Consider the following 25000-nt stretch of genomic DNA (forward strand, 5'->3'; position numbering starts at 1 on the left):
CTGGAAAACAACCCAGACATAGACCGTTCTGAAACTCTTGGTCATTTCATCAAGTCAAGAGGTTACTCTGAGCAATTTCAGAAGGGTTACCTTGTAAGAGATACAAAGCTTTGTTATGATTATTTTAAGCAACTGAAAATGTCTACAAGTATACAGTAATAAGATAGGCCTATATGTTAACAATTGTAGATTCCTATGTGTGCTTCAATCTGGTCTTGCCCTTCAGACATTGTGATGAACTTCTCCGCTTTCTCTATTCTCTCCTTCTGCCGCAACCATCACTTGCTTCAGGTTGATCACTTCACCAACCATCAATGCTATGTCTTTATCATCCATTTCAATCCACGTTCTTCTAGTTGATCGCTTAAATATCGGTCATTGATGACAGGTGTTTGGCCGTCCACAATGGCTTACTGTGAAAGGGCGTTCCCACTGTTATGTAAAAAAGGTTTCCTTCCCTCATTCAATACTTGAATATCGGTTATTATTACTCATTGTCTTCTATGGATTGAGATTAAGGTTGGTGTGTTTGTTACGTATTTTATAGGTTAAGGATGAGCTGGAGGCAAGAAGAGTACAAGTAAAAACCGGTTGTGAGGTGATTTCTGTTTCAACGAGCAATGAGGGTGAGTAGTCATAAGAATATGATGGATTAATGAATTTCGAAGTGATCATTAATGAATTTCATAACTTCGATCATCACTTTTTGTAGGTTGTACTGTGTCCTGTATTGATGGTTCGAATCATGAATATGATGGATGTATTATTGCTGCTCATGCTCCGGATGCCATAGGAATACTAGGAAAAGAAGCAACCTATGACGAAATTAGTATACTCGGTGCTTTCAAATATGTTTACAGGTTTGGCTTCCTTACGATCTAACCTTTATTTTATCGCCATTGTTTTACACGAAGTGTTTAGTAAGGGTTGTTATTGTGTGTTAACTTTGTTCTCTAAGGTATATATGACTTCATTTTCACAGTGATATATTCCTTCATCGTGACAAAAATTTCATGCCTCGAAATCCAGCTGCATGGAGTGCATGGAATTTTCTAGGAAGCACAGACAGTAAAGTGTGTTTGACATACTGGTTAAATGTACTCCAGGTATGTCTAATTATCCTACTCCACATATTTTGTATGTAGCAGAATGATGTTTTGTGCTTATACCCTAAATGGTTCCATGGTTATCGAGCATGCAGAACATCAGTGAGACAAGTCTTCCTTTTCTTGTAACTCTTAACCCACCTCATGAACCAGAAAATGTGTTGCTTAAATGGACAACAGGTCATCCTGTTCCCTCTGTGTCAGCAACGAAGGCTTCCCTTGAACTTGCTAATATTCAAGGAAAAAGAGGAATATGGTTTTGTGGAGCTTATCAAGGTACAGTATGGAATCAAGTCCAAATTATGTTCGCATTGTGTAAAACATACAGTTCTTTTCGAGATAGATGCACTTACCGTTTCCTTCTTTTATTCAGGCTATGGTTTTCATGAAGATGGGTTGAAGGTATAAATTTTAGTTACTCTTCAGAAACCATCGATGCATAAGACTTCGATGAATCGAAGTGTGTAATATGGGGATAAGGGAAATAAGACCTTAGCCTTCCCTAGAAGCCTCAATCCCACCCGTTTTCTGTTCTTGTTGTACATAGGTGAACTAGTTGAGCTTCTGAAGTTATTTTAGGTTTTATCCTCAGGCTGGTATTATTGCTGCACAAGGTCTGCTTGGAAGAAATTTCCACGTCCTTACAAACCCGAAACAGATGATACCTTCATGGGGAGAGACAGCTGCTCGAATTTTTGTAACAAGATTTCTCAGGAGCTTTATTTCTGCTGGGAGTCTAATGTAAGTTCAGTACCCTATTCAGATACAAATAACCACAATATATGAAAAAATTTCCTAAACACTTAATATAAATGTCGGTGCTAACAATATTTAGATCCTAGGTCCGCCATTATGTCGATGAAATGAAATGATGAAGTTTGAGCTAATAGAAGACAAAAAAAATACTTGAAAACAAATTGTGCATATTTCTACATTGTTCTTTAAAGTTGCTTCAAAATTTACTAATTTTGTTCTTTTCTTGATTTTTTCTATAATAAATATTGTTTGTTATTTGTACCATTTTGAAATATTACAGTTTATTAGAGGAGGGTGGCACAGTTTTGGCATTTGAAGGCTCCAGCAAAATCTGTCCTGTGAGAGTTATGTTAAGAGTTCATAGCCCGCAGTTTTACTGGAAGGTTCTCTTCTTGATTTTCTCATGATATCCTTTAATTTCGTAAACATTATCGATAAAGGGAGCTGATAAGATAAGATATGTCTTGCAGGTGGCTACAGAAGCCGACTTAGGTCTTGCAGATGCATATATCAATGGAGACTTCTCATTTGTTGATAAAAATGAAGGTCTTTTGAAGCTTTTCATGGTAAAACAGAACTTTTTTTTTGTAACAATCCGTTTGAGATTTCTAGTTACTACTAAACTCTAGCAAGGTATATTTCTTATGCAGATCTTTATCGCCAACAGAGATCTACATTCTTCTAGTTCAGTAGCTAACAAAAAGAGGTAAATGCTGATAAAATGACTATAACTAAATGGATTATGTACGGTACTTGAATACCAATATGCTTCAACTTAAGTTCAGGGGATGGTGGACTCCGATGCTTTTTACTGCTGGTATTGCTTCAGCAAAATATTTCTATCATCATGTTTCTCGGCAAAATTCACTAACACAAGCTCGTCAAAATATTTCTCGCCATTATGACTTGGTATAATATTTTAGTCGATCCATTGTTCATTTTACAAACTGCAAACAATAGTCACCTTCTTTTGATGTTTCATTCTAATGTTAATTACAGAGTAATGAAATGTTTTCTCTATTTTTGGACGAGACAATGACATACTCTTGTGCTATCTTTGAGGTCAAAACTGTTCTCCAACTCAATATTTAATGGTTTTAAGATTCAAGGCATAAACTCTTTTGTTCTTTGATTTTTATTGTATATTGTTCTTCTGTATTTCACAATGGTGTACAGTCTGAAAATGAAGACTTAAAAGATGCCCAAATGAGAAAAATATCTCTTCTACTTGATAAGGTATGATAAACTTCTTTCTTTATGAAAGAAAATGGTTGCATAATCATAAATACTATATCCTTAAACAAGGGCCGGAATTTAAAGTGTACAAGATTTTAGGCTCGGGTAGAGAAACATCATGAAGTGCTTGAAATTGGTTGCGGTTGGGGTACCCTTGCTATGGAAGTTGTAAGGAGAACAGGATGCAAATACACTGGCATTACACTTTCTGAAGAACAACTCAGATATGCAGAGCAAAGGGTAAAAGAGGCTGGTTTACAGGTATAATTACTTCCATCTCGGAGTGCACTAATTCTATCTTGTGTTATTACCCTATGAATATTGTGCTTGTCTCCTCTTTTTCTTCAGTCTATTATGTAATTGTGTGTTGCAGGATCGCATACGGTTTCTTCTCTGTGATTATCGTCAATTGTCAAATGTGCACGAGTATGATAGAATCATTTCCTGGTGAGACCCGAATCTCCTGCTGGCAAAACAAAGTTGTACTTGTAGTCTGTAGATCACTTGGCTATTAAAAATAGTATGAAAATATTCAATTCTAGTGAAGTATGGCACTTGTTTATGTGTTTTGTTTCTTATTATATAGTGAGATGCTAGAAGCTGTTGGTCATGAATACATGGAGGAGTTTTTTCATTGTTGCGACTCCCTCATGGCGCCTAATGGTCTTTTCGTCCTCCAGGTAATGGCCAAAGCTCAATGACAATTCATACCCTCCATGTTATCATTAGCTAATCACTCACTTCTCAGTTACTAGTTTTTCTTGAAAAGGTGATAAATTGACCCTTGTACTTTTGTTATTGATAAAATAAACACACTAGGGTCTAAAGTTTCAATCTTTATCCCTAGAACACACTCAAAATCAATGGCAAGGGTGTTCAATGCAAGTAAACAACACTTCAATAATAAGCAATGAGAAACAATAAGAAAGAAAGCAAAATCAAAGACACAAGATTTACGAGGTTCACCCCAATGTGGCCTACGTCCTCGGTGGTGGTTAGCTTGCTTGATTATGTGAAGAAACATTGGAGTTCTCAATAACTCTTACAAAGAAGTATTGCACTTGGAGAAGATAAAGAAGATGGGTTTGTGTTTAGCTAGGGTTTGAATCAACCTTGAAGTGAGTGTATGACACTCCTACTTATAGTAGTAGCCGTATACTAATGATTGGGCAAAGGTCCACATTAAAACATACCCGTAAAACTTATCGCGCAAGAAAACAGGGTGCATTTTGGACCCTCGCTCGACCAGTTGAGCGAAATGGCCTTGGTCGAGCGGTTTGTATTTTAGTCGAGCAGCAGATCAGAATGCTCACCGATCTGGTCGAGCATGCCACAGTGTGGGTCGAGCGACTCATCAGAAAGTCTATAATGACTCCCACAACATCATACACACACATATACACATCCACTAACCACCAACCTCATTATACACCATTGGTGCACTCAAAGTCACACCAAAACTCTAATAGTTATGATTATCAAGTTTGCTAAGAATTCAAACATGTTGGACTTGTTTGGCAAATAGCTGTTAGTTGGAGGTGTTAGTCAGAAAAAGTTAGATGATTTGACTAACTGAAAGTATTAGTCAATACTTAGCTATCTAAGCTAGCTGTTACGAACATATTTGATAAAAATTAGTTGTTGGTTGTTGGATGTTTATTAGAGAAAACTTAGGTCAACAGCCAAAAACCAATGAAAAAAGCTACTATAAAGCTAGTTTGTTTCTTTTTTAATTAACTTAAAAGTCATTTACCAAACGCTTTTTTGACAGTTTGAGCAACCAGAAAGCCAAAAGTCAATCAAAAAGCCAATAAAAATGCTAATTGCCAAACACCACAGTATTTTTAAGATTTTCTACTTGTTTCATGTATCTTGCTAATGTAGTTGTTTCTTCTTCAGTTCATATCTATACCAGATGAACGGTATGATGAATACAGGAGAAGTTCAGATTTCATTAAAGAATACATTTTCCCGGGTGGATGTTTACCTTGTTTGAGCCGAGTTACCTCAGCAATGGCTGCTGCTTCAAGACTTTGGTACGTACAGCTAGTGAAAATTATACTAATTAAATGACCTTGTCCACAAAATCTAAACAAAAAGTGTCTGAATTCTGCAGTGTGGAACACCTAGAAAACATTGGGATACACTACTATCAAACACTGAGATGTTGGCGGAAAAATTTTCTGGAGCACCAAAGGTTAGTCAGTCTGAGTTATTCACCATCACCACGCAACACGTCTCAGCATATTAGTTATTTTTCTTATCGAATCAAAAAGTAGCAAGAAAAGGTTACTGGGTACTCACAGGATTGGGACCAATCTACCACATTTCATTACCTTTATGTTGTTAAATAACTTCCAGTAAGAAGGCTTCTAGGGTTTAGATCAAGATGTATGCAATCTTAGTTTTCTCATAACAACAAGGTTGATTACAGATGAAAATGGATTAAAAATTTTGCAAAAGGGTACTTGATAACTACTTGAGATGGCTAAAATAAAAACAACAAATTTAAAGACAGAGAGGACATACTAATCAGTAATCACAATGAAATATTCTTAAACTTATTACTGAATTTTTTGTTATATTTGCACATGCAGAAAAATTGTTTCATTGGGTTTTGATGAAAAGTTTATCAGAACATGGGAATATTATTTTGACTATTGTGCAGCAGGATTCAAGACGCGTACACTAGGAAGTTATCAGGTACCTAATGGAAAATAGACTATTATCTTGTAATGTTACGTCAACTTTCTTGTTTAGAATGTATAAGAACAGATACTAATTCAAAGGTTTTGTGTAATATAGATGGTTTTTTCAAGACCTGGGAATCTAGCTGCATTTGGTGGACCATTCGCAGGCTCACTTTGATCTCTGGTTACACCAGAAGTGTTTCCGCCGTTGGCAACAGATCAAACTCAAATCGGATTATGCATACTCTGTCTTTACTCCAAAAAAGCCGGACTTTTTTTTCACCACCACCTCCGACTTGGACTCGGATTTTATGCCTCCGACTTTCATCCAACTCAAATAAATTAGATAACAAATATTTGAACAAGTTGGGACCAGATGTCAAATTATATCAGAGTCGCAATCGAGTTTGAATATCGGATTTATGATATCCGACTATAATGGAAAAAAAATGTGGTGCGGATTCATCTATGGAAACGGTCGTGGTGTCAAAAATGACTATAATGTGGTAATAACACGAATCACGTGTGAATTTTCGAAAAAATTCACATAAGAGGTGTTTTGAACTTATAAATTGCATTTTTGTTGTTGAACTACTATTACTATTACTATTACTATGTCATATAACCATATTTATTATAATTGCACTTAGGCATGGCCACGGGGCGGTTACCCGGAACCGAACCGGTCCCGAACCGCTTGGAACCGGATCCGGAACCGGAACCGTTTGCGACAGGTTCCGAACCGCCCCGAACCGCGAAACCGTGAAACCGCCGGAAAAAAAGTTGCCGGAACCATGAAACCGCCGGAAAAAACCATCGTGAACCGGGTAAAAAACCCGCGGTTTGGAACCGGAACCGGTCCAAAGGTTCCATGGAACCGGTTCTGGAACCGGAACCGGAACCGGTCCGGTTGAACCGGCTCAACGGTTCCGTGGAACCGGAACCGGGACCGGTTGAACCGGCCCACCGGTTCCATGGAACCGGTTCGCCAAAATATGACCGTTTGTTACCGTTAACTAGCCGTTGCATTCTCCTCTATATATACTCATCACTTTCAATCATTTTCATTCACAACGCATCTCTTCTCCTACTCTCTCTACTTAATTCTTTAATTACGCAATTATTCTCTTAATTACATAATTAGTCTTTTAATTATTTCTTAATTTAGTTAGTTACATAATTAATTATTTATTTATTTCTTAATTCTATATTTCTATTATTACTTCAATATTATCAATCATGTCTTCATTTTTGAAAAAAGCCACAAAAAATGTTACTAAAGTGGCAAAATCATTGGGAGGTTCCAGTTCGTCCAAAAGAAAGGCCACTTCTACTCCGTCGGTATCAACAACACCTTCCATTAATAATTATAATTATGAACATAATTATCCGGAAGGGTACGACCCGGAGTTACATAATTATGCAGAAGAAATGGAAAGAGAAATACAAATTGATGAAGAAGAAGAACAAGAAGAGGAACCAACGACCCCAATTGGGATAAATATATCTCGACAGTCATCAACAAGATCACATGAAGAACAAGGAGAACAACAACAACAAAGACAAGCTCGTGGTAAACGAGTCAATTTCCAAACTATCGGTTAGTTTTATAATTTTATTCTTCAAATTAATTAAACTTTAAATTATTTATTTATTTAATTATAGTTTTATAATTTTAAATTATTTATTTAGATGAAGATGAACCAGTAAGACAACCTTTTCCGGCAATGCCACCTCCTAGTGGTAGAGCTGTTTCACATGTGTGGTCGTATTTCACAAAAGAACCAACCGAGAATCCAGATATTTTCTTATGCACTTGTCAAATTTGTGAAAGTCAAGGAGTAAAGCCCTTAGTTTCATACAGTTTCGCCAGAGGTAAATAATTTTTAAGTTTTTTATACATACTGACATACATAATACATTGATACATTATATATTCATATTTTATAAACATTTATTTATTGTGTTTTGTGAATACGTGTTAGGTGGTGGTACGGGATCTTTTAACAAACATTTGGCAAAGAAGCATGGAATCACAAAAGAAACTCATGCAGCAAGCGGGAGCGGGACCACAAGTGGAAGCCGACAGACACAATGGGACATTCCCATCACAGGTATGCCTTTTAGATACAATCATAATGACATGATTGATGAATTTTCTAGGTATGTAACTTGTGATGAATTGCCTTTTAACCACGGTGAAAGTAGGGCATACGAGCGTCTCAATAGAAAAACTTTGCAACCACAATATAGAGCAATCCCTAGGAGCACTCTTAAAAGACGCACAATTAAATTATACGAATCAATGCGCTATGAATTAGTTGAAATGTTTAAATCGTTTAATGGTAGGGTTAGCATAACAACTGACATTTGGTCTGCTCCCCCACATTTAGAACCTTATATGTGTGTAACAGCACACTGGATAGATCGAAATTGGATTATGCAAAAAAGAATAATTGCTTTTGAGACAATGCCAGAAAGACATACCGGTGAAAACATAAAATATAGATTAGTAGAGATATGTAGAGAATGGAACTTATTAGATAAAATATTTTGTTGTTCAACTGATAATGCAACCGCGAACATTAAATGTATAGAACTTTTGTTTAATGAACCTGCTTTTAGTTTAATCCTTGGGGGTAGCTTATTACACATACGTTGTTGTGCGCATATAATTAACTTATCTTGCCAAGCAGGCATAAAACAATTAAGTGATTTATTAGAACCAATTAGGGATATAGTGAAATGGCTTAGGATCGGAAAAATAAAAAGACGATATAAACAATTATGTGACCAATACCAACTTAAAAAAGTGTATTGGTCATTAGATACTCCTACACGTTGGGGCTCAACCAACGATTTATTAAGAAAGGCGATTGCTTATCGCCCAGTAATAACACAACTATATAGTGAGTGTACAGATAGTTTCATAGCTGATGACACTTGGGAATTAGCTATAGGTGTACATAACATATTAGAAGCGTATGACCACGCGACTAAGATTTTTTCTTATGTTTATGAACCGAACGTTCACTTAGTAATAAGTGAATGTATTACTATTTTTTATTATCTCCTTAAATATACACATGAAGATACTAACCCAAAATTGAGGCCGATTCTTGCAGATATGATGGAAAAATGGCAAGCATATTTTACCGATTTTCCTTATATTTATGGAATCGCAACCATTTTGGACCCACGTTTTAAAACTGAGGTCCTTACTAAAGTAATAGGATTTTATTATCAATCGTTAGATCGCCCGTCTACTGATGTACATAATTATGTAGGAACATGTAAAAAATATTTAGCAGAACTCTATGATTTTTACGCTAGTGTATATAACCCGAAACGCGATATGTCTAGGCGTGCTAGCGTTTCGGCACGTCCCTCTTACTATAATTCGGTAATAGCTAACATAATGACTCAAGATGATAGTTTTGTAGGATCATCTTCTCCTTCCTCGACCTCATATTTAGAACTAGATAGTTATCTTAAACACCACTTTGAAATAGACCAAAGTATCTATGATATTTTGGAGTGATGGAAAGAAAAATCTGTTAAATTTCCCATTTTATCGAGAATTGCAAAGGATATCCTTGCAATTCCCGCGTCAACAATTGCGTCGGAGTCTGCTTTTAGTGCAGGTAGAAGAGTTTTGGACGAAAAGTGATCTCGTCTTGCTCCACATAGTATTCAAATATGTGTTTGCAAGAAAGATTGGGATCAAGCGGAGATTCGAACACAAGGACTAAGGAATGATGATGATCAAGACGACGATGATGATCCATGGATGATGATGGATACATCTGCATCATCGTCAGGAGGAGAGTCAGCGGAAGCATCTAATCAACCACATGATGATGACGAAGACGAATAGGATCAATCCGACAAACGACAACGATAAATCAACATTCAACAACTATAAATAAAAGGTATGACAAAGAACTACGTGGGCTTTGATTCCTTCGGGATACGTAGGCAGCTTAGTATTCATTTGGGTACTAGGTTCAAGTCCATTTTCTCCCTCTTTTTTTATTAATCATCTTTATCGACATTATCATTGATTCGTTTCTTATTAATTTATTTTTTTCATTCTTTTTAGTAAATATTTCAATAACGATGACAACTTGACATGCAATGAATTTCGCTAATAATCAAGTAATCATCAAAGGTACGTCCGCGATATTATAGTATTTTTTTATTATATAAATATTTAAAGAAAAAATAAAAATGGAACCGATGGTCCGACCCGCCCGTCCCGTGAGTTGGAACCGCCGGAACTGCCTCATGAACCGCCAATGAACCGTTTGGAACCGCCCGGAACCGGAACCGGAACCGGAACCGTTCGCGACAGGTTCCAAATGGAACCGGAACCGGACCAACCCGGACCGTGGCCATGCCTAATTGCACTATATGAGGCACTTTCAATGGATAATTAATTAACTTAACAAATTTTTTTAAGTTATTTGACTTATTGGTTAATTATTTTGTTTAACGATTAAAATATGAGTAATTATAAGTTAAGTGATATATAATAATTGAAGTTAAAAGGGAATTAATCAAATTTTAATGAAGAGACAAAAAACGTGTAACCCCGAATCGAATATCCCTGTAATAGTAAAATAATGAATATTATGTGATGGTCAACACGACGTTTTAATCGTGAAAACTCATGTGTCATTATATAATGAATTTAGCGTTGCAGCAACTCTCAAACATGTTACGCAACAGGCGTTATGTAATGAAAGGGGGAGTTTTTATTCCATGTATTTTTGATTCGGAGTCAAAGTATATAAATGGATTTGGAGACAGACTTCTTTTTCTCGAATTCGAATCAAGTTACTATTCTCGGATCATGTCGAATTAGCGTCAGATTCAAACTAAGTTGCCATCCCTATGCACGAATTTTGCTTAATTATTGTTTTGTTAACTACAGAGTTCAATTTTCTATTAAATTAAAACTTCTTTTTTTTTTTTTTTCCATTTTTGTGAATTTCTAGACGCCAATTTCAAAATTCTCTTCAAATAAGTTTCAACGAGTTTTGGCTGTAATTCAACAAACTCAGTCGGAACTATAAATCCAATAGCCATTTCACTTTTTCAGTCTTCACGACAAGCAGATCGACGCAAAGGATAGGCAACAACTTACTTGATTTTCCAAATATTTAATAATATATTTCTCTTATACATTCACAAATTTTTATATGAGACCGTTTCTTTAAAAACCAAATTCACAAATTCCTGTGAGAAAGTTTTCTTTGAAAGACCATCTCTAATTGGGCCGACTCATAAAGAAAAATGCAGAATAAATTATTCGGTGGGCATTAAGAATATTATAAGTACGCATTTAAGATATTTTAATTAGGCATTAAAGATACGTTAGGTAGGAATTTAAGGATAATGAAAGTAGGAATTAACGATATTGTAAGTAGGCATTTCAAGACAATATATGTAGACATTAAGGATACGATTAGTAGACATTAAAGATGATAAAAGTAGTCATTAAGGATGATATAAGTAGACATTAAGGATACAGTAAATAGGGATTAAGTTTTAATGGGTTAGGCCTGATAGACGTCTTTTAGAGAGATAGTTTCTTTGGGGACCGGTTATACCAATTAGCAACGATAAAACTTGTGAACGACTATGGGCCAGCCAAAAGCCAAAAGCCAAAAATTGAAAAACAAAAAAAGCCCAAAATTCAAAAATAAAAAAATAAAAATTTAATTTTGACCTTAAAGATACCAATTCTAAATTAAACTAAAAAAAATTTCAATTTTGACTTAATTTTGACTTAAAAGTGATAAAATTTTGACATTAAAAAGATCAATTTATACTTACAAGTTTATGAACTTAAATTGATCACCTATTTTAAAATCTTTAATTTCGACTTTAAAGTGATCAATTATATATAAATGATCAAGTAAATGTTCAGTTATAACTTCTAAAAGAAATCAATAAAAAATTGGAAAAATTGCCTAGAATAATCCAACCTTTTTATAATTTTCTTACAATAATCCCACCTATTGATTAACCATGAATAATCCCAACTTTAAGGGGTATTTGCCTAGAGTAAACTTGGATAACCCGATGACCTGCTATAGTAGGTAATTCACCAAAAAAATAAATTGAATACTAATTTAAAATTAGAGAAAAATTTTTAAAATTTACATAAAAAATTCTACATAATAAAAAAATCATAAATTTTTTTGAACAATTTTTTAATATTTCTTTCGACATTTTATTTTATTTTATCTTTTTTAAAAAATAAAACATGCTATAACAAGTCATCCAGTTACCAGGTTTACTCTAATAATAAACCCCTTAAAGTTGGGATTATTCATAGTTAATCAATAGGTGAGATTATTTTAGGAAAATCGTAAATAGGTTGGATTATTTTAGATAATTTTTCTAAAAAATTTCAATGTTGATCCAAAAGTTATCAATTTTAACATTAAACTAATCAATTTCTACTTATAAGTTTATAATCTTAAATGGACAATTATTTTAAAGTCTTTAATTTCGACATCAAAGTGATCAATTCAGACCTTAAAGTCATCAGTTATATATAAAATCATCATTTAAATTATTAGTTATAACTTATAAAAGAAATCAATTTTGGATATCAATTATGACCTAAAATTGATCAATTATGACCTAAAATTGATCAATTATTAATCGCGTAGGATAAAAATTTATAATTGAACCATTTGAGCTATTGGTCTCAACATGAGACGGTCCGTCGCAAGACTTGCTGAATTAGCAATAGCAAATCTCCTGTGAGATGGCCGCATGCGTTCGACCTCTCATGGGTCTAGCCATAATTTTGAAGTTGTCATTTTAAAGCTTGAATTGACATTTTGGACAATTAAATAGGTTAAGTCTTGAATTTGACAAACTTTAAATCATTGGAATAGACATTCTAAGTCTTGAAATGAATATTTTATAATTGGTGTAGGTAAGTAAAATGTAAAAATTAAGGGTTGGAGTAAAGATTTTAAAAGTTAGAATTGACATTTTAACTGGTGAAATGGGTATTTTAAGGGTTAAAGTCAAAAGCTAAAAAATTAAATTAAGCCTCGAGAGGAGGAGATTGAGGCTTGGATTAAAATTTTAAATATTAGATTTGACTTTTTAAGTCTTAAAACAGAGGTTATAAAGCTTAAATTCGAAAATTATAAAAAACTTTTTTAATCGCACGCCAAAAGCCGCAAACAAGTTTTTGTGTTTGGCAATGCCTAGTTAGTAGTTAGGTATAAAATTAAATCTAGCCCAATAATACTTAAACCCGTCCGCTACTCTCTTCGTTCACAAAGATATTAGAAAACAAAACCTATCTCTGAAAGAAGGAGCGTCTCTCCTCTCAGATTCTCATGGCACATCGCATCTCTCATACATCTCTATCTTTATATATCTGTATTTGAACGCCTCAAACCATCTCAAAAGCTTGCTCATCACACCACGATAGGAAGGCTGAAGGTAAATTTCGTTTATTTTGAACTTCGTATTCATGTTTTTTTTTTTTTTTTTTTTAATTTTTTTTAATTTTTTTTATATATAAAATTTATTGGTTTCTATTTGGAAGTTGATGTTTTGCTTATGATTTCTTTGATTTCGTTTTTTAGGTTTTCGTTTTCGATTCTGTATTTACTTTTATGCTTATGATTTTTGGGGTCAATTTATGTTTTTAAATGTTTCTGTATCGGTCCTTTTGATTTCTGATTTATTTTTTGGTATCTGATTTGTTCTAGCATTCACAAAACACCAAGTATATGAAGTAGTATTGAAGAGTTGTTTATTAATGTCTGCTGTAGTGAACTAGTGATGTATGTACAAGGCATAAATTTCAAAAATTTGGTGCAAAGTACTAATTTTGGTGCAAAATGGTAATTCAGTGTAATTGGAACAATTCGGTGAATTCTTTTAAATTGGTTCAATTTGGATCATTATTTTATAAATTGGTTCGGTTCATTTGGATTATGAAAAATATGATTTGGATTTGGACAAAAGAATCAAAATGAAATTTAATTTGGTTTGATTTGTATTTATATTGAATTCAAACTAAACACCAAACTTAGCATCCACAACTGAACTAGTCAACTAGATTATGGCATTTGAAGCCTTTAGGTGACAAGCTAACTTTATCCAACAAGGCTCCGTCTTTTGTATTATTCAATTCTTTCACTCTATGCACAGAGATGGAGGGAAGGGGAGCGGGCCAGTGGTGGTGCAAAGGGTTTGGGGGCTAGCATAGGGTGGTGCAAAGGGATGAGGGAAAGGTTAATGTTTTCTATAATTTTCCTTATTTTAGTTTTTTGAAATCCAATCATATTTTCCTTTTTTTGGGCAATTTACCTTCTACATCTAACATGTTAGTGATGTTGTGAGGAAACACACCCTTAAGTTAGAATTAATTCTGGTTAATTACTTAGTAAAAATATTGTAGAAAAATAAATTAAATATTGGATTATTTAGACTTTAGAGTAATTTTTAATTTAAAAATGGTATTCAACAGTTTCAATGAAGCCAATCGTCCACTTATTATTGTTTTTTTGTTTTCTCCTGTTTCGTGATACACATGTTGTGATAGTAATTTTGATTTTTTCATCTTTTAAATCCAAATTATTAATTTAATCCCTACAAAAATAATTAAAAGTTCCTCAGTCTAACTGGATTAAACACAACAAATAAATCTGAAACAAATAAAACAATTTAAGCAATTATGAATTGGAAAGCAAAGAGGGAAAACTCGCAACAAATAAAATTATTGGAGTAATTTTTCCTTTTTATTTAAATTGTTGACATAATCGCCACTATGATCATGGGATGCTAATTCATTGTTTAAGAGGTCAAAGTCAGACAAATACGATAACAAGCGTTTGTGGTTTTAGAAATTACCCACTTTAATTACCCTACTCAAATTGAGATGTTGCCCAGAAATTTTGGGGTTTATGCTTTTTCTGATAGTAATTTGCTCAAGTTAAGATTTTCTGTGTTTAGTCTCATTGCTGTTTGAATATGTGATGGTTTTTAATGAATTACTCCACGTACCAATTTTCTGTGTTCAGATGTTCAATGATATGTTCAATGGTTATGGAGAATAATAACGGAACTGGTATTTTATTGCAATATTATTTGGATGAGGGTTTAGAACTAATTTTGTGGAATGGGAATAACAGTAGGATTTTGTGCCCAGAATTAAAACATAAAGTAGATGTGAGGTGTCCTTTTTGAGCTTATAATTAGCACCAATCTTGATGCTACTTGTCTTGGTGTTCATTAATTGGACTTCCAGCTTCTAAAATCTATCCTTTTTTCATATGATAGTATAAGTTTTTGTACCTGTGATTGCTATATTTTGAACAATACGAGAAATTAGCAATTTGAAGTTGTATAGTTTGCTACCATTATACAAGTTACTAAATTGTATGCAATGTATTTGTATTCTTATTTATAATTGTAGTTTGGTGTTTTTGTCGCTGTTTTTTCATGGGGGGTCGTGAGGTTTTGTTGCTTTAAGAGTATTATCATTAGCTTGGGGGAATTAACATTAATTTACTACTTGTTGTGGTGGATATCTAGCAATGTATAGTCTTACTGCAAATCAAACTGCTCTCCAAAACCCATTAGGTTGAACCGGTTAAACATTTTGTTGTTGGTGTAGGATGTTCGTTCCTTGTTTTGTGAATACCAAGTAGCCAATCTAAAAACCTTGATGCACTTTGTATTTTCTTTGAAAGGTTTTGAACTTTTTGTCCTCTTACGGGCTCAAGAGAAGTGTTAATAAGTTATACTCTGTCAAAGCGGAAAAAACTCCCACAAAAGTCTCAATTTGTTATGAGTAATTTGTTTTGCATCTCCTATACAAGAAACTCAAAGATGATTTCTGAAGTTCACTTGTATTAATTTTACACCATGAATAGGATACATCATATCGTCCCTGTCCAAAAAATAAATAAGAATATTGTCTACGTGTCTTGCTGATTTCTCCTCTCTATGCTGCAGCTGGAAGGCATGATTGTATGACCTTCAGTGGTTGATAACATACATCACATTCCTTTGTCTTATGGCCTTAGTGGTGATCTGTGGACAACCATGCAGTGGAAAGTCAACTGCTGCAACATGCTTAGCAGAAGCTCTCAGAGCCTCTGAATCTAAGGCAACTGTCAGGGTTATTGATGAAACTTTCTTTCATCTGGATCGCAACCAAAGCTATGCCAATATGATTGCTGAGAAGAATGTAAGAGGGGTACTGAGGTCTGAAGTTGACAGATCTGTATCAAAAGACAATATCATCATTGTAGATTCCTTGAATAGCATTAAAGGTTACCGATATGAGTTATGGTGTTTGGCTCGTGCAGCAGGAGTTAGGTACTGTGTCTTACACTGTGACGTCAAAGACACTGATTGTCGAAAATGGAATGAAGATCGGAAAGACAAAGGTGAAGCAGGATATGATGAGATAATCTTTGAAGATCTGGTGAGAAGGTTTGAGAAACCAGATAGTAAAAATAGATGGGATTCTCCTTTGTTCGAGTTACAGCCATCCAAAGATGAGATAGAAAAATCATCCCCTGCCATTTTGGATGCTGTCTCATACTTGACAAAGACAGTTGATTCAAAGACTAGAGATGTCAAAATTTTGCAGCCTACAATTGCTACCCAAAGTGTGCGACCTTCAAATGCAAATTCTCTTTATGAGTTGGACCAGGCAACTCAAGAGGTAATGAATGCGATTATAGCAGCTCAAAGTAATTCACTTAACGGACCAGTTCTCATTGGTTCGGGTTTACCAACCCTCAACATTCGAAGTGCGGTTGGATATCCTGAATTACGTAGACTGCGTAGGACTTTTATAAAATTGACAAGCCAGACTAGCTTAAGTGGTCCACCCCCTCCAGCCGATGCAGAAAGTGCAAAGCGAATGTTTGTGGATTATTTGAACCGAGAATTGGGAGATTAGAGTACAAGGGTGTCTTAAAATGATCCTTGAGAAACAAAATACGGAGGTTTGTAACTGTTGTGTTGTGCATTTGTGTTGGATCAGTTTACTTGGGACTCTGAAGAACCATATTCTGGTCAAGCTTTAGTTTTACAAATAAATTGTCATCTTGAAGTTAAAAGTGCTTATTTATGGATTTTTTTTTCTGTGAGCGGCTTGCTTATTGCCAGTTGAATACTTTAGAGAATTCACATGGTTTCAGTAAGACCAGTCTATAGGAGTTAGATAGGATTTGCCTTCCATTTTTAGAATGTTGAGTTTTCACCATCCTAAATTCCTTTTTTGGTTTATTTTATGCCATACTACGATCTTGTAGGAAAATCATTTGTATTTTCTCCTTCATATTTAATATTTACTAGCAAACATAACAGAACTGTGACAGTTCTTAAGCTTTCTGTTTATGGAAGTGGGCAATTTTCATTGCCTGATAGTTCTCGATGTTGTGTACTCTTTCCCAACTGTGAAATGACTATCACAGAGGAGAAAAAATTGTAGCCTCAACTTTGAATGCAAGCGGAAGAGTTAAATTGTGTCTCAATGGACAGTGCGAAGGACCTCATTTGTATTTCGTCTTTTAAATGTCTGCCCAGTTAGGAGTCCTCTACTCCTATTGAAGTAAATTTCAATTGCTTTGGCAAATAAGTGTGCCTAAGAAAGAGGTTGTTGACGAGACAAACGAGCTATCATACCATCGTGTGAGCCAAAATACAAGGAGCTAGCCGAATCGTCTGTATGAAGACTTTACAAGCAGTCAGTCGTGCACTAGGAGTCCATATAACAAATTAATTGTATCATATTCAATTCTATTTTCAATTTACATTAGGCCGAAAGACTCCTCATATAAAGTTGTATCAAAAAATAATGTAGAAGCGTTAGGCGTGCTTCTATCAATTTAGAGTATTAATAAAACAAAAATGCTATGTATCTTTTATCTAAACTTGAAAAGATGGGCATTTCAGTCATGTATTTATTAAGTCAAATTTTGAGTTTTATTGTAAAAATGTGAATTTAGTTTCATATGAATTCTAAGAATGGTACTCCAAAATCCAAATATATAATTCTAGGAATGCAATAAGAAAGAAAAGAAACAGCAAAAGGAAAAGATGTATAGCTGTCCCATTTGTCTGTCATAAAAGAACAAAGTAGAAGTAACATAAAGTGCACTAAATCTTGGTCATTTCATTGATGAACACAGTCCAAAATCTCCAACGTTCTCATTTTCAAAAACTAAATTCTAATGGAGCCAAACTTTTCTTACAAAAATCACCACTTTCTCGTGTCATCTTACACCCACCACTCCTTCCTCTTCACTCTAATTCCAGCACTCTGATGATTTGATCTAATTCATCAACCACATTCTTCTGTTTCCAGATATCATGGGATGGACCTTATTTGCATGTTTTGGTTATACAAAGAAGCGAAAACGCCCTAAGCGACCCTCGTACTTAGGTTCCAAGATCACAAGAGTTGAGACTTATACCATTCCATTCTCTTTTCTCATTATTTAGTTCATTTATATTTTTACTAGATTATAACTTATAAGCTTCATTTAAAAGGTTTATGTTGGATGGCAGAGAACACGAGCTCGAGGGTATCAACCATTGAAGTCTGATGAAGATTCTAGAGAATTGGATGTATCAGAGCCTCTTGGCAATCAAAGGTTGTTCTTGTTCACTCCTATTTGCTGAATATTTGCTATAATTTTAGAAAATAACAATGGGTTTTTGGCTATGACTGTAGGGAGAAGCTAAAAGCTGAAAAGAAAGCAAGGATTCAAAAGAAAGTGAGGTTCAATTTGGATGTGGTGACTTATGAGCCACTTAGCTCATATCATGATGAACATGAAGATACTGACTCGGATGGAAATGATGAAGGCAAAGAAAATAATGAGCCAGCACCCAAAAAAGCCTGTGTAATCTATGCACCTGTGGCTGTCAGCAATAGTATGTTAAAACTGCCATTAATTTCATCAAATCATAGATACAATAACTGTTATGATGGCGAAGATGAATACGAAGATGCTGGGGACGAGGATGATGATCATATTACTGATGATGAAGATATGGACGAGGATGAGCGAGCTAATGAAGATAGTGATGATGGTTGCACGACTGATCGTAAGAAGTTATACTATGAAGAGATAATGGATGAGGAACTCGGTGACAGCTCGTCGATGCCTCTCATTGGTTCTGCTACAAATGCTCGACTAAGGAGTCACTACATTTTACCGGTGCTGAACCCTATAGAGAATCTTTCTCAATGGAAGGCATTGAAAAACAAGAACAGTAAAATGCTAAAATCTTGAGTAGAATGTGGGAAGAAAAGTAAAAGTGTGTGAGAACAATTTCATTTTGCTGTGTCTCGGTTATCTTGTTCGCGTTTGTGAGTGACAAAGTTTTTTCTGGAATAAATATACAACTGTATTTCTTCTCTCGGGCAACGCCTAGTTTGGAGCAAAAGATCTATATAATTGTCATTGAATCCTAAGAAAGATGTCTAGAAAAAGCCTAAAGACCTCACTAGATCCCTTAACATGCAACCAAAGCAATCACAAAGCTCAAATTCCGAAAGTTCAAAAACTATCACCGTGTGTTAAGCGAACACAAGGTTAAGACATCATTTTGACTTTAGCACAAAGCTGCTATAAACTTCACCGCACGAATAGATCCTCAGGCCTTTGTACCTTTGTAGAGCTGTAAAACCGTGTTGAAAAGTTGTACAATAAAACAGAATCATACTCTACCCAAGAGAATATCAGAACCACCAACAGGCGGATGATTAAAAGAATAAATACGCAAAAATCAATTACGGGATATTATACAAAAAATCATAAGGAGAGAACGAGGATAGATTTATAAAATTTTGTTAGCATCATTCTAAAAACAGGTTTATATATTAAAAATTTCTCCCAGGAGTAACAAAAAAATACAAATCCTTCTAACTGACAGTAATAAAAGATGAAATAAATAATCTTACAACTTACAAAAGCTTCGGCATCTACCTCCACTTTAAGAGGGCATGCACAACTGTTGTTGTCGATTTCACATCCTCCGTCTGCCATTAAAGTTCACACCCTATAAAGTTAATTTACTCCGTAGAATTAGACAACTGTCGCATTCAAAAGCGTAAGCTGATGCCTATGAGCAAAAAGTTTCATGGGCAAAAGAATGCTTCCCATATTCAGTGATCTTGACATCGAGATTCACTGCAGGTAAGAATGTCGGATCCCATGATTCGAAATTCACAGTAGGAACAGGAAGTGGCAAGCTTCAGTGGAATTTTAGCAGTATATTGCTGATTGATAGAGTAAAAAAGTATCAGTGTAATCTACAAGCTGCTATTTTTGGTATTGAAAATACATCTACATGATTGTACAGTAGCATGAATCTGAATCATCATCGTCATCGCTGTCACTCACATCACTACACCAAATAAAGATCCTCCAATAAGATCCAGGATTTATTAAAAAAAAAAAAAAAAAACATGTGGAAAATAAGATTTGGTGTTGCATAAGTTTTACATATCTCATGTGCTGCAAAATGCCAAGTTTTGAAGAAAAGAAAATCATCTAAAATGTTTATAATAGATGTTAGTTATAAATTGTTATTGAGCTTGTACACAATAAGACCAACATAAGAGGAGAGTTGACTAATACACAACAAGACCCACATGAGAGGAGAGTTGACTGCACACTAATTCAACGAGGTTCCATCCTAAAACCAATTGTTAATAGGAGAAGTAGCCCATCAAGCTTATATGTTGACTAACATCTCTCTAATTTTCCAACGTGGGATCACATGTGGGGCTATTTTTCGAACATTTAAAAATTAGTATACAAGATATTATAATTGATCACAATCACAACTAATGCATAGACAAGCAGCTAACTTGTAGATACTTCAGGAAAATCTTTTATGTCGACACCATAATGCAAAAATGCAACAACGGAGTGATGCAATGTTGTTATCATGACACCAAATATCAGCTGAAAGCATGAGATATCTCTCAAAACGACCCAAAACACCTTTTTTTCACACACTTATAACGTGAGGAATATTTGTTGCTTTTTTTTGAAAAACTTGCAAAGCGAACGATGCGGCCATGTTTTTGCACTATGGTCGAAACACAAACACTTTTCCTTACATCAAAAATCAAAAGGCATAAGCATATTAGTATATTAGTTTTAAATTCAAGGGTAAATTTGGTAGGAAGCGTACAAGTGAGCATTTCAGCATTGCAAGTCACATTACAAAACTCGTACATGCATCAAGGTTCTTTAGTACAGTGGTGTGCACAATATTGAAGAAAAAGATTTCCAGTTAGTTGGCAGATCAAAGATGTTGCTTGGTACAACCTGCTTGTCCCAATCTGTCTTTCAACTAATTATATTTTTCATAAAACAACTTGTAGTATTAAAGACTTTCATATGCAAAAAAGTACATGTATACAATTCATAAACTCCTCACTCCACCAGACAACTACTCCTATTAAACAAATACTTAACACTCCAACTGTATCATATTTAAGGCAGTACACCAGTAGAAACTTTTAAAATAACACATTATACAGTAAGTACATAAAGTCATTGAAATTTATGATACTTAAAAAAAACAGATTAGCAGAGAATAACATTTTTTCCTTCACCAGTACTAGCATCTAATGCAAGGTAATGTGAAAGATTAAGAAACATAGTTCACGGTTCGCACTATGAACAAAAACTAGGGCATGGAAAAATGGTGAGGAGAAAAATTCCAGTCTTGAAAGACTTCTATTTAGTTAAGTTCCGATATGACATAAAAAATAAAATTTCAAATGCGAGTACATCCCAGAAAAATAAGTGAAATTTTATTTGAGAACCTCGCATTTGAAATTCTATTTAGGTTCTCAAAAAACAGTTTAAGTGAAATGAAAAATAAGTGTACGGAAATCATTGACCTTAATTGATCAGGTGGCAAATTAGAAACCAGCAGATGATGGTCCATACTCAATAAGACGTTCCATGATCTTACTTACCAGCAAAACTAAGAAGGGAAGCAGATACAAGAAATAAATACTTCTACATCAAATAATAGTGCTGACAAATATATCTACAATTTAAAAATGGCGTTCAAACTTAACCATTTATATAGAGTACCAAAGAAAGGGGACAATTATAGCAGATCAAACTTAAATTCCTTTTCCGAAGTAAATCAGAATGAAATGTAATAAAAAGGTTGCAAAGAGAATGATATGGATGTGGAGGACTGTTTAAGCAATTTTAAATCAGGAGTATGTTCGTGAAGACAGCTTCAATACTGATTCAGGTGTCATGGAGATGAGTAAATGCACTTGTTCCTGGAGTGGTCAAGTGGCTGCGTTAGGCTAGGTTGCAATTCCAGGGGTACTTACACTCAAGTCATATCACGTGTCGGTACCTTTTGGGGTCACAATACACTATGGTTAGTAATGATCGCTCCTCGTGCTTAATTTATGTCAAAGCTATTCTACTTCCGTCTCTTTGGTCTAAGGAGATGCTAGCACACTAACGTTGAATGAGATTTTTTTTCTTATTTAAACCAACCGAGCTTTTCATGTGGAAAGACGTTACAAATGACTAAAGGTTGTAAAACGTAAAAGCTAACACTAATCCTTGTCCTTGCCTGAAAGTGTAACAAATCCACCCAAATATAGAAAGTCACCTAAAATTTATGTATCCAAATAGTAACCACACTGAGATGAAAAATAACTAATCATAATGAATGCAAAAAACTTCTCCAAGATAAGCACAGCTGTGGAGGAAAAAAAAAAAAAAGAGAAACTCTCCCAACCTACACCTATGAGCCCAATCGCTACCAATTACCAAGCAGTGTTTTACCCTACATATCATAAGCAAATTTGGAAGGTGTCAAGTCATTTTAACTCATCCAATTCAAAATCCTCCAAATTAAGTCATGCTTACTAACACAGGAAGACGATTTTTCAGTATACTAATTAGTAATGATAAAATGCCACAGAAGCATTAATCCAGAAAGTTTTCTTGAGAATTCGCAACTTTAATTCTATCTCCCGAATCACACCAAAACTCGAACAAAATCCAAGTATGTGTCCACAAAATGAAATAAGCTACATTGGTCTTTGCTAGAGCCAAGAGCCTTGAACCTAAAGGTCATCATGTAGTGTCTATTTGAGAACCTCGCAAGAATGTTGACACTTAAACTGAATTATCTGCCTTCATACACATTTAATAGACCCATGCTGCAAACTTAAAATCAAAACTCTGGCTAAGATCTCTCTATATTCATGGTTTAGCAGCCAATAAGCTATATGCTAATCTAAAGTTCACAAGCCTAACACCCCACTTTCTCCTTGGGTTAAATATTGGAGGGTTAAACCGGTTTAGTATAGAAAATTGTATTGATGATTCCTGAACTTCACATCAACTCAAAAAGCTCCATGCCAAAAGAGAATACACAGCTAGCAAACTAAACATATCATTGCCTGCAGTGGCGGATTCAGGAGAAAAAAGTGATGTCAACAATTTAAAATAACAAATTACAATCACCATTGAATGAATTAAGACAAAACACGTTTCATGGGTTTCAAATCGTACTCACCCATGCAGAAGACAATACACTAACCAACTCATCTAAGGAATACTTAGATGTACTGCTTGATTTTATTTGGATTAAAGTGATATCAACTGACTTCAATGACTACACCCTACATCCGCTAGTATATCAACAAAAAATAAGATGACAAATCAATAGAATGGAATATAGAAATTCACACAAGTACTCTGAGCAAATTATAGTCACAATAACACATCATACAATTTATATTTTCCTTGAAGAACATTAAAAAAGGGCAAAATGACATGAATGACAAAAACATTAAAAGCCCATATTACCTTGGTAGAAATTCTACAACTTCTGCAAGCTTATTCCCTCCATTAGTATCATTCCACTGAACTTTCCTTTTTGGTTTTGGGGAAATTTCTTCATTTCTAGGTGACAAGAGCCTCTTTGACTCCTCCTCCTCCTCCTCCTCCCTTTCCTCCATACCCAAAACCTTCTCTACTACTACTTGTTTATTAAGCTTCAAGCTACTAATAAGTGGCTTGGTTTTATCATCCCTACCATTATCCATTGAAAACCCAACAATTGAACAACCTTTGATCAAAACTCTTAAAATACCACTTCAACAGCCCAAAAAAGGTTTCAACCTTTACAAAATAACTAAATTATCATGTACCCATTTGGATAAACACCATAATCATAAACAATAACAAAATAAATTCACCAAGAACCTGACTTTTACTCCCAAAGATGCAATTTTTGCAACAGGTAACAAAAATTCAAGTTTTTAGATTGTTAAAAGAGGACATAAACAAAACCCAAACCTCAAAATTCAATCGTTTACTTAATCAGGGGTCATTTTCCGCCAAAATAACCTTAAAAACACAACAACCCGGAAGACAATATGACCTTTCAAGAAAGAAACTCATAAGTTTGGGGTTCACAAAAAGGGGCAAAATTTAGGGGATCTAAAAACACACACTCAAAGCTTTGAGACAAAAAAGAGTGATATTTATTAAAGAGATCTGAATATTACTCTATCAAACCAACTTTTAGAAGAAAAGTTCCATTCAAATAACTGTATAAAGACCGAGTTAAAGGAGAGTGGATAATAAAGAAGAACATAAAATAAGGGGAATATTAGAAGTGGGTTAAAACTTAATAAAACAAAAGAAAAAAATTGTAAAATTAATGTTGTAACGGGTTGAAACTGGAGTATTGATGAAAATATCTGAATGGTGAATTCGATTCGTTTTCTTATACAATACAATAATTTCATGTTTGTTAGTTGATGACTTGACAATTTAGGTCTAACTTTAGCTTAACAATTCAACGGATCATGTAGTTATTTTATTTACCGCCAATTAATTTTGCCCCCACATTTCCTTTATTGGTCCAATTTAAAGTCAATGTTCCCCATTAGATAAGGTAAATGTTTTTTCGATGAGACGGTCTCATCATGTTTTAGTTAAATAGTACAATAATAAAAAATTTTAATATAATAGACCTTTTGTATAGATTCATCTAACGGTGAGACGGTCTCATACAAGAGGCATTGTGTTTTTTATTTGGAACAAGTTAAAGAATCCTTAAATGTAAGAGTATGAGGATTAGTCTTTCTAGTAAGATTGAGAATTGAATTTTATCACAAGAATG

At 34.5% G+C, this 25000-nt stretch overlaps 4 protein-coding genes across 8 annotated transcripts in view; 3 read left to right on the forward strand and 1 right to left on the reverse strand.

Moving 5' to 3' along the window:
- LOC130809766 (uncharacterized) overlaps positions 1-6360 on the forward strand; it is a 15773-nt gene extending 9413 nt beyond the window's left edge. The window contains exons 4-25 of one of the 2 annotated variants that reach the window (XM_057675560.1): positions 1-93; positions 190-291; positions 389-448; positions 548-626; positions 713-860; positions 983-1106; positions 1202-1382; positions 1480-1508; positions 1699-1847; positions 2143-2245; positions 2333-2428; positions 2513-2568; positions 2648-2771; positions 2862-2924; positions 3039-3098; positions 3198-3359; positions 3472-3545; positions 3685-3778; positions 4998-5134; positions 5215-5295; positions 5696-5801; positions 5904-6360. The exon at positions 1-93 is cut by the window's left edge and continues 13 nt beyond it. In XM_057675560.1, the coding sequence (XP_057531543.1) occupies positions 1-93; positions 190-291; positions 389-448; positions 548-626; positions 713-860; positions 983-1106; positions 1202-1382; positions 1480-1508; positions 1699-1847; positions 2143-2245; positions 2333-2428; positions 2513-2568; positions 2648-2771; positions 2862-2924; positions 3039-3098; positions 3198-3359; positions 3472-3545; positions 3685-3778; positions 4998-5134; positions 5215-5295; positions 5696-5801; positions 5904-5966 (2184 nt within the window). In that variant the 3' untranslated portion in view covers positions 5967-6360. Of the gene's footprint in view, positions 94-189; positions 292-388; positions 449-547; positions 627-712; positions 861-982; positions 1107-1201; positions 1383-1479; positions 1509-1685; positions 1848-2142; positions 2246-2332; positions 2429-2512; positions 2569-2647; positions 2772-2861; positions 2925-3038; positions 3099-3197; positions 3360-3471; positions 3546-3684; positions 3779-4997; positions 5135-5214; positions 5296-5695; positions 5802-5903 lie in introns of those variants that run through there. The other variant, XM_057675569.1, reaches the window with a different exon arrangement.
- A 6050-nt stretch (positions 6361-12410) lies between these two features.
- Positions 12411-17332, forward strand: LOC130809786 (protein KTI12 homolog). The gene is made up of 2 exons (XM_057675590.1): positions 12411-13267; positions 15794-17332. The coding sequence occupies exon 2, from the start codon at positions 15855-15857 to the stop codon at positions 16749-16751; it is 897 nt and encodes a 298-aa protein (XP_057531573.1). The 5' UTR covers positions 12411-13267; positions 15794-15854; the 3' UTR covers positions 16752-17332.
- Positions 17333-17886: 554 nt separating this feature from the next.
- On the forward strand, positions 17887-19222 carry LOC130809795 (uncharacterized). Of its 2 annotated transcripts, none has more exons than XM_057675601.1 (3): positions 17887-18256; positions 18347-18450; positions 18531-19222. In XM_057675601.1, the coding sequence occupies exons 1-3, from the start codon at positions 18167-18169 to the stop codon at positions 19093-19095; spliced, it is 759 nt and encodes a 252-aa protein (XP_057531584.1). In that variant the 5' UTR covers positions 17887-18166; the 3' UTR covers positions 19096-19222. The 2 variants fall into 2 exon arrangements, with proteins under 2 accessions (XP_057531584.1, XP_057531592.1); XM_057675609.1 differs by having other exon boundaries at positions 18365-18450.
- On the reverse strand, positions 19134-24594 carry LOC130809807 (uncharacterized). Of its 3 annotated transcripts, none has more exons than XM_057675631.1 (2): positions 23677-24593; positions 19134-20084 (listed from the first exon to the last, which is right to left on the reverse strand). In XM_057675631.1, the coding sequence occupies exons 1-2, from the start codon at positions 23913-23915 to the stop codon at positions 20060-20062; spliced, it is 264 nt and encodes an 87-aa protein (XP_057531614.1). In that variant the 5' UTR covers positions 23916-24593; the 3' UTR covers positions 19134-20059. The 3 variants fall into 3 exon arrangements, with proteins under 3 accessions (XP_057531614.1, XP_057531604.1, XP_057531623.1); XM_057675621.1 differs by having other exon boundaries at positions 19376-20212; positions 23677-24578; XM_057675640.1 differs by lacking the exon at positions 19134-20084 and adding an exon at positions 21819-23498 and having other exon boundaries at positions 23677-24594.
- Between the last annotated feature and the right edge of the window lie 406 nt (positions 24595-25000).

The sequence above is a fragment of the Amaranthus tricolor genome, chromosome 1 (genome assembly GCF_026212465.1).
Source record: "Amaranthus tricolor cultivar Red isolate AtriRed21 chromosome 1, ASM2621246v1, whole genome shotgun sequence".
Taxonomy (NCBI): domain Eukaryota; kingdom Viridiplantae; phylum Streptophyta; class Magnoliopsida; order Caryophyllales; family Amaranthaceae; genus Amaranthus; species Amaranthus tricolor.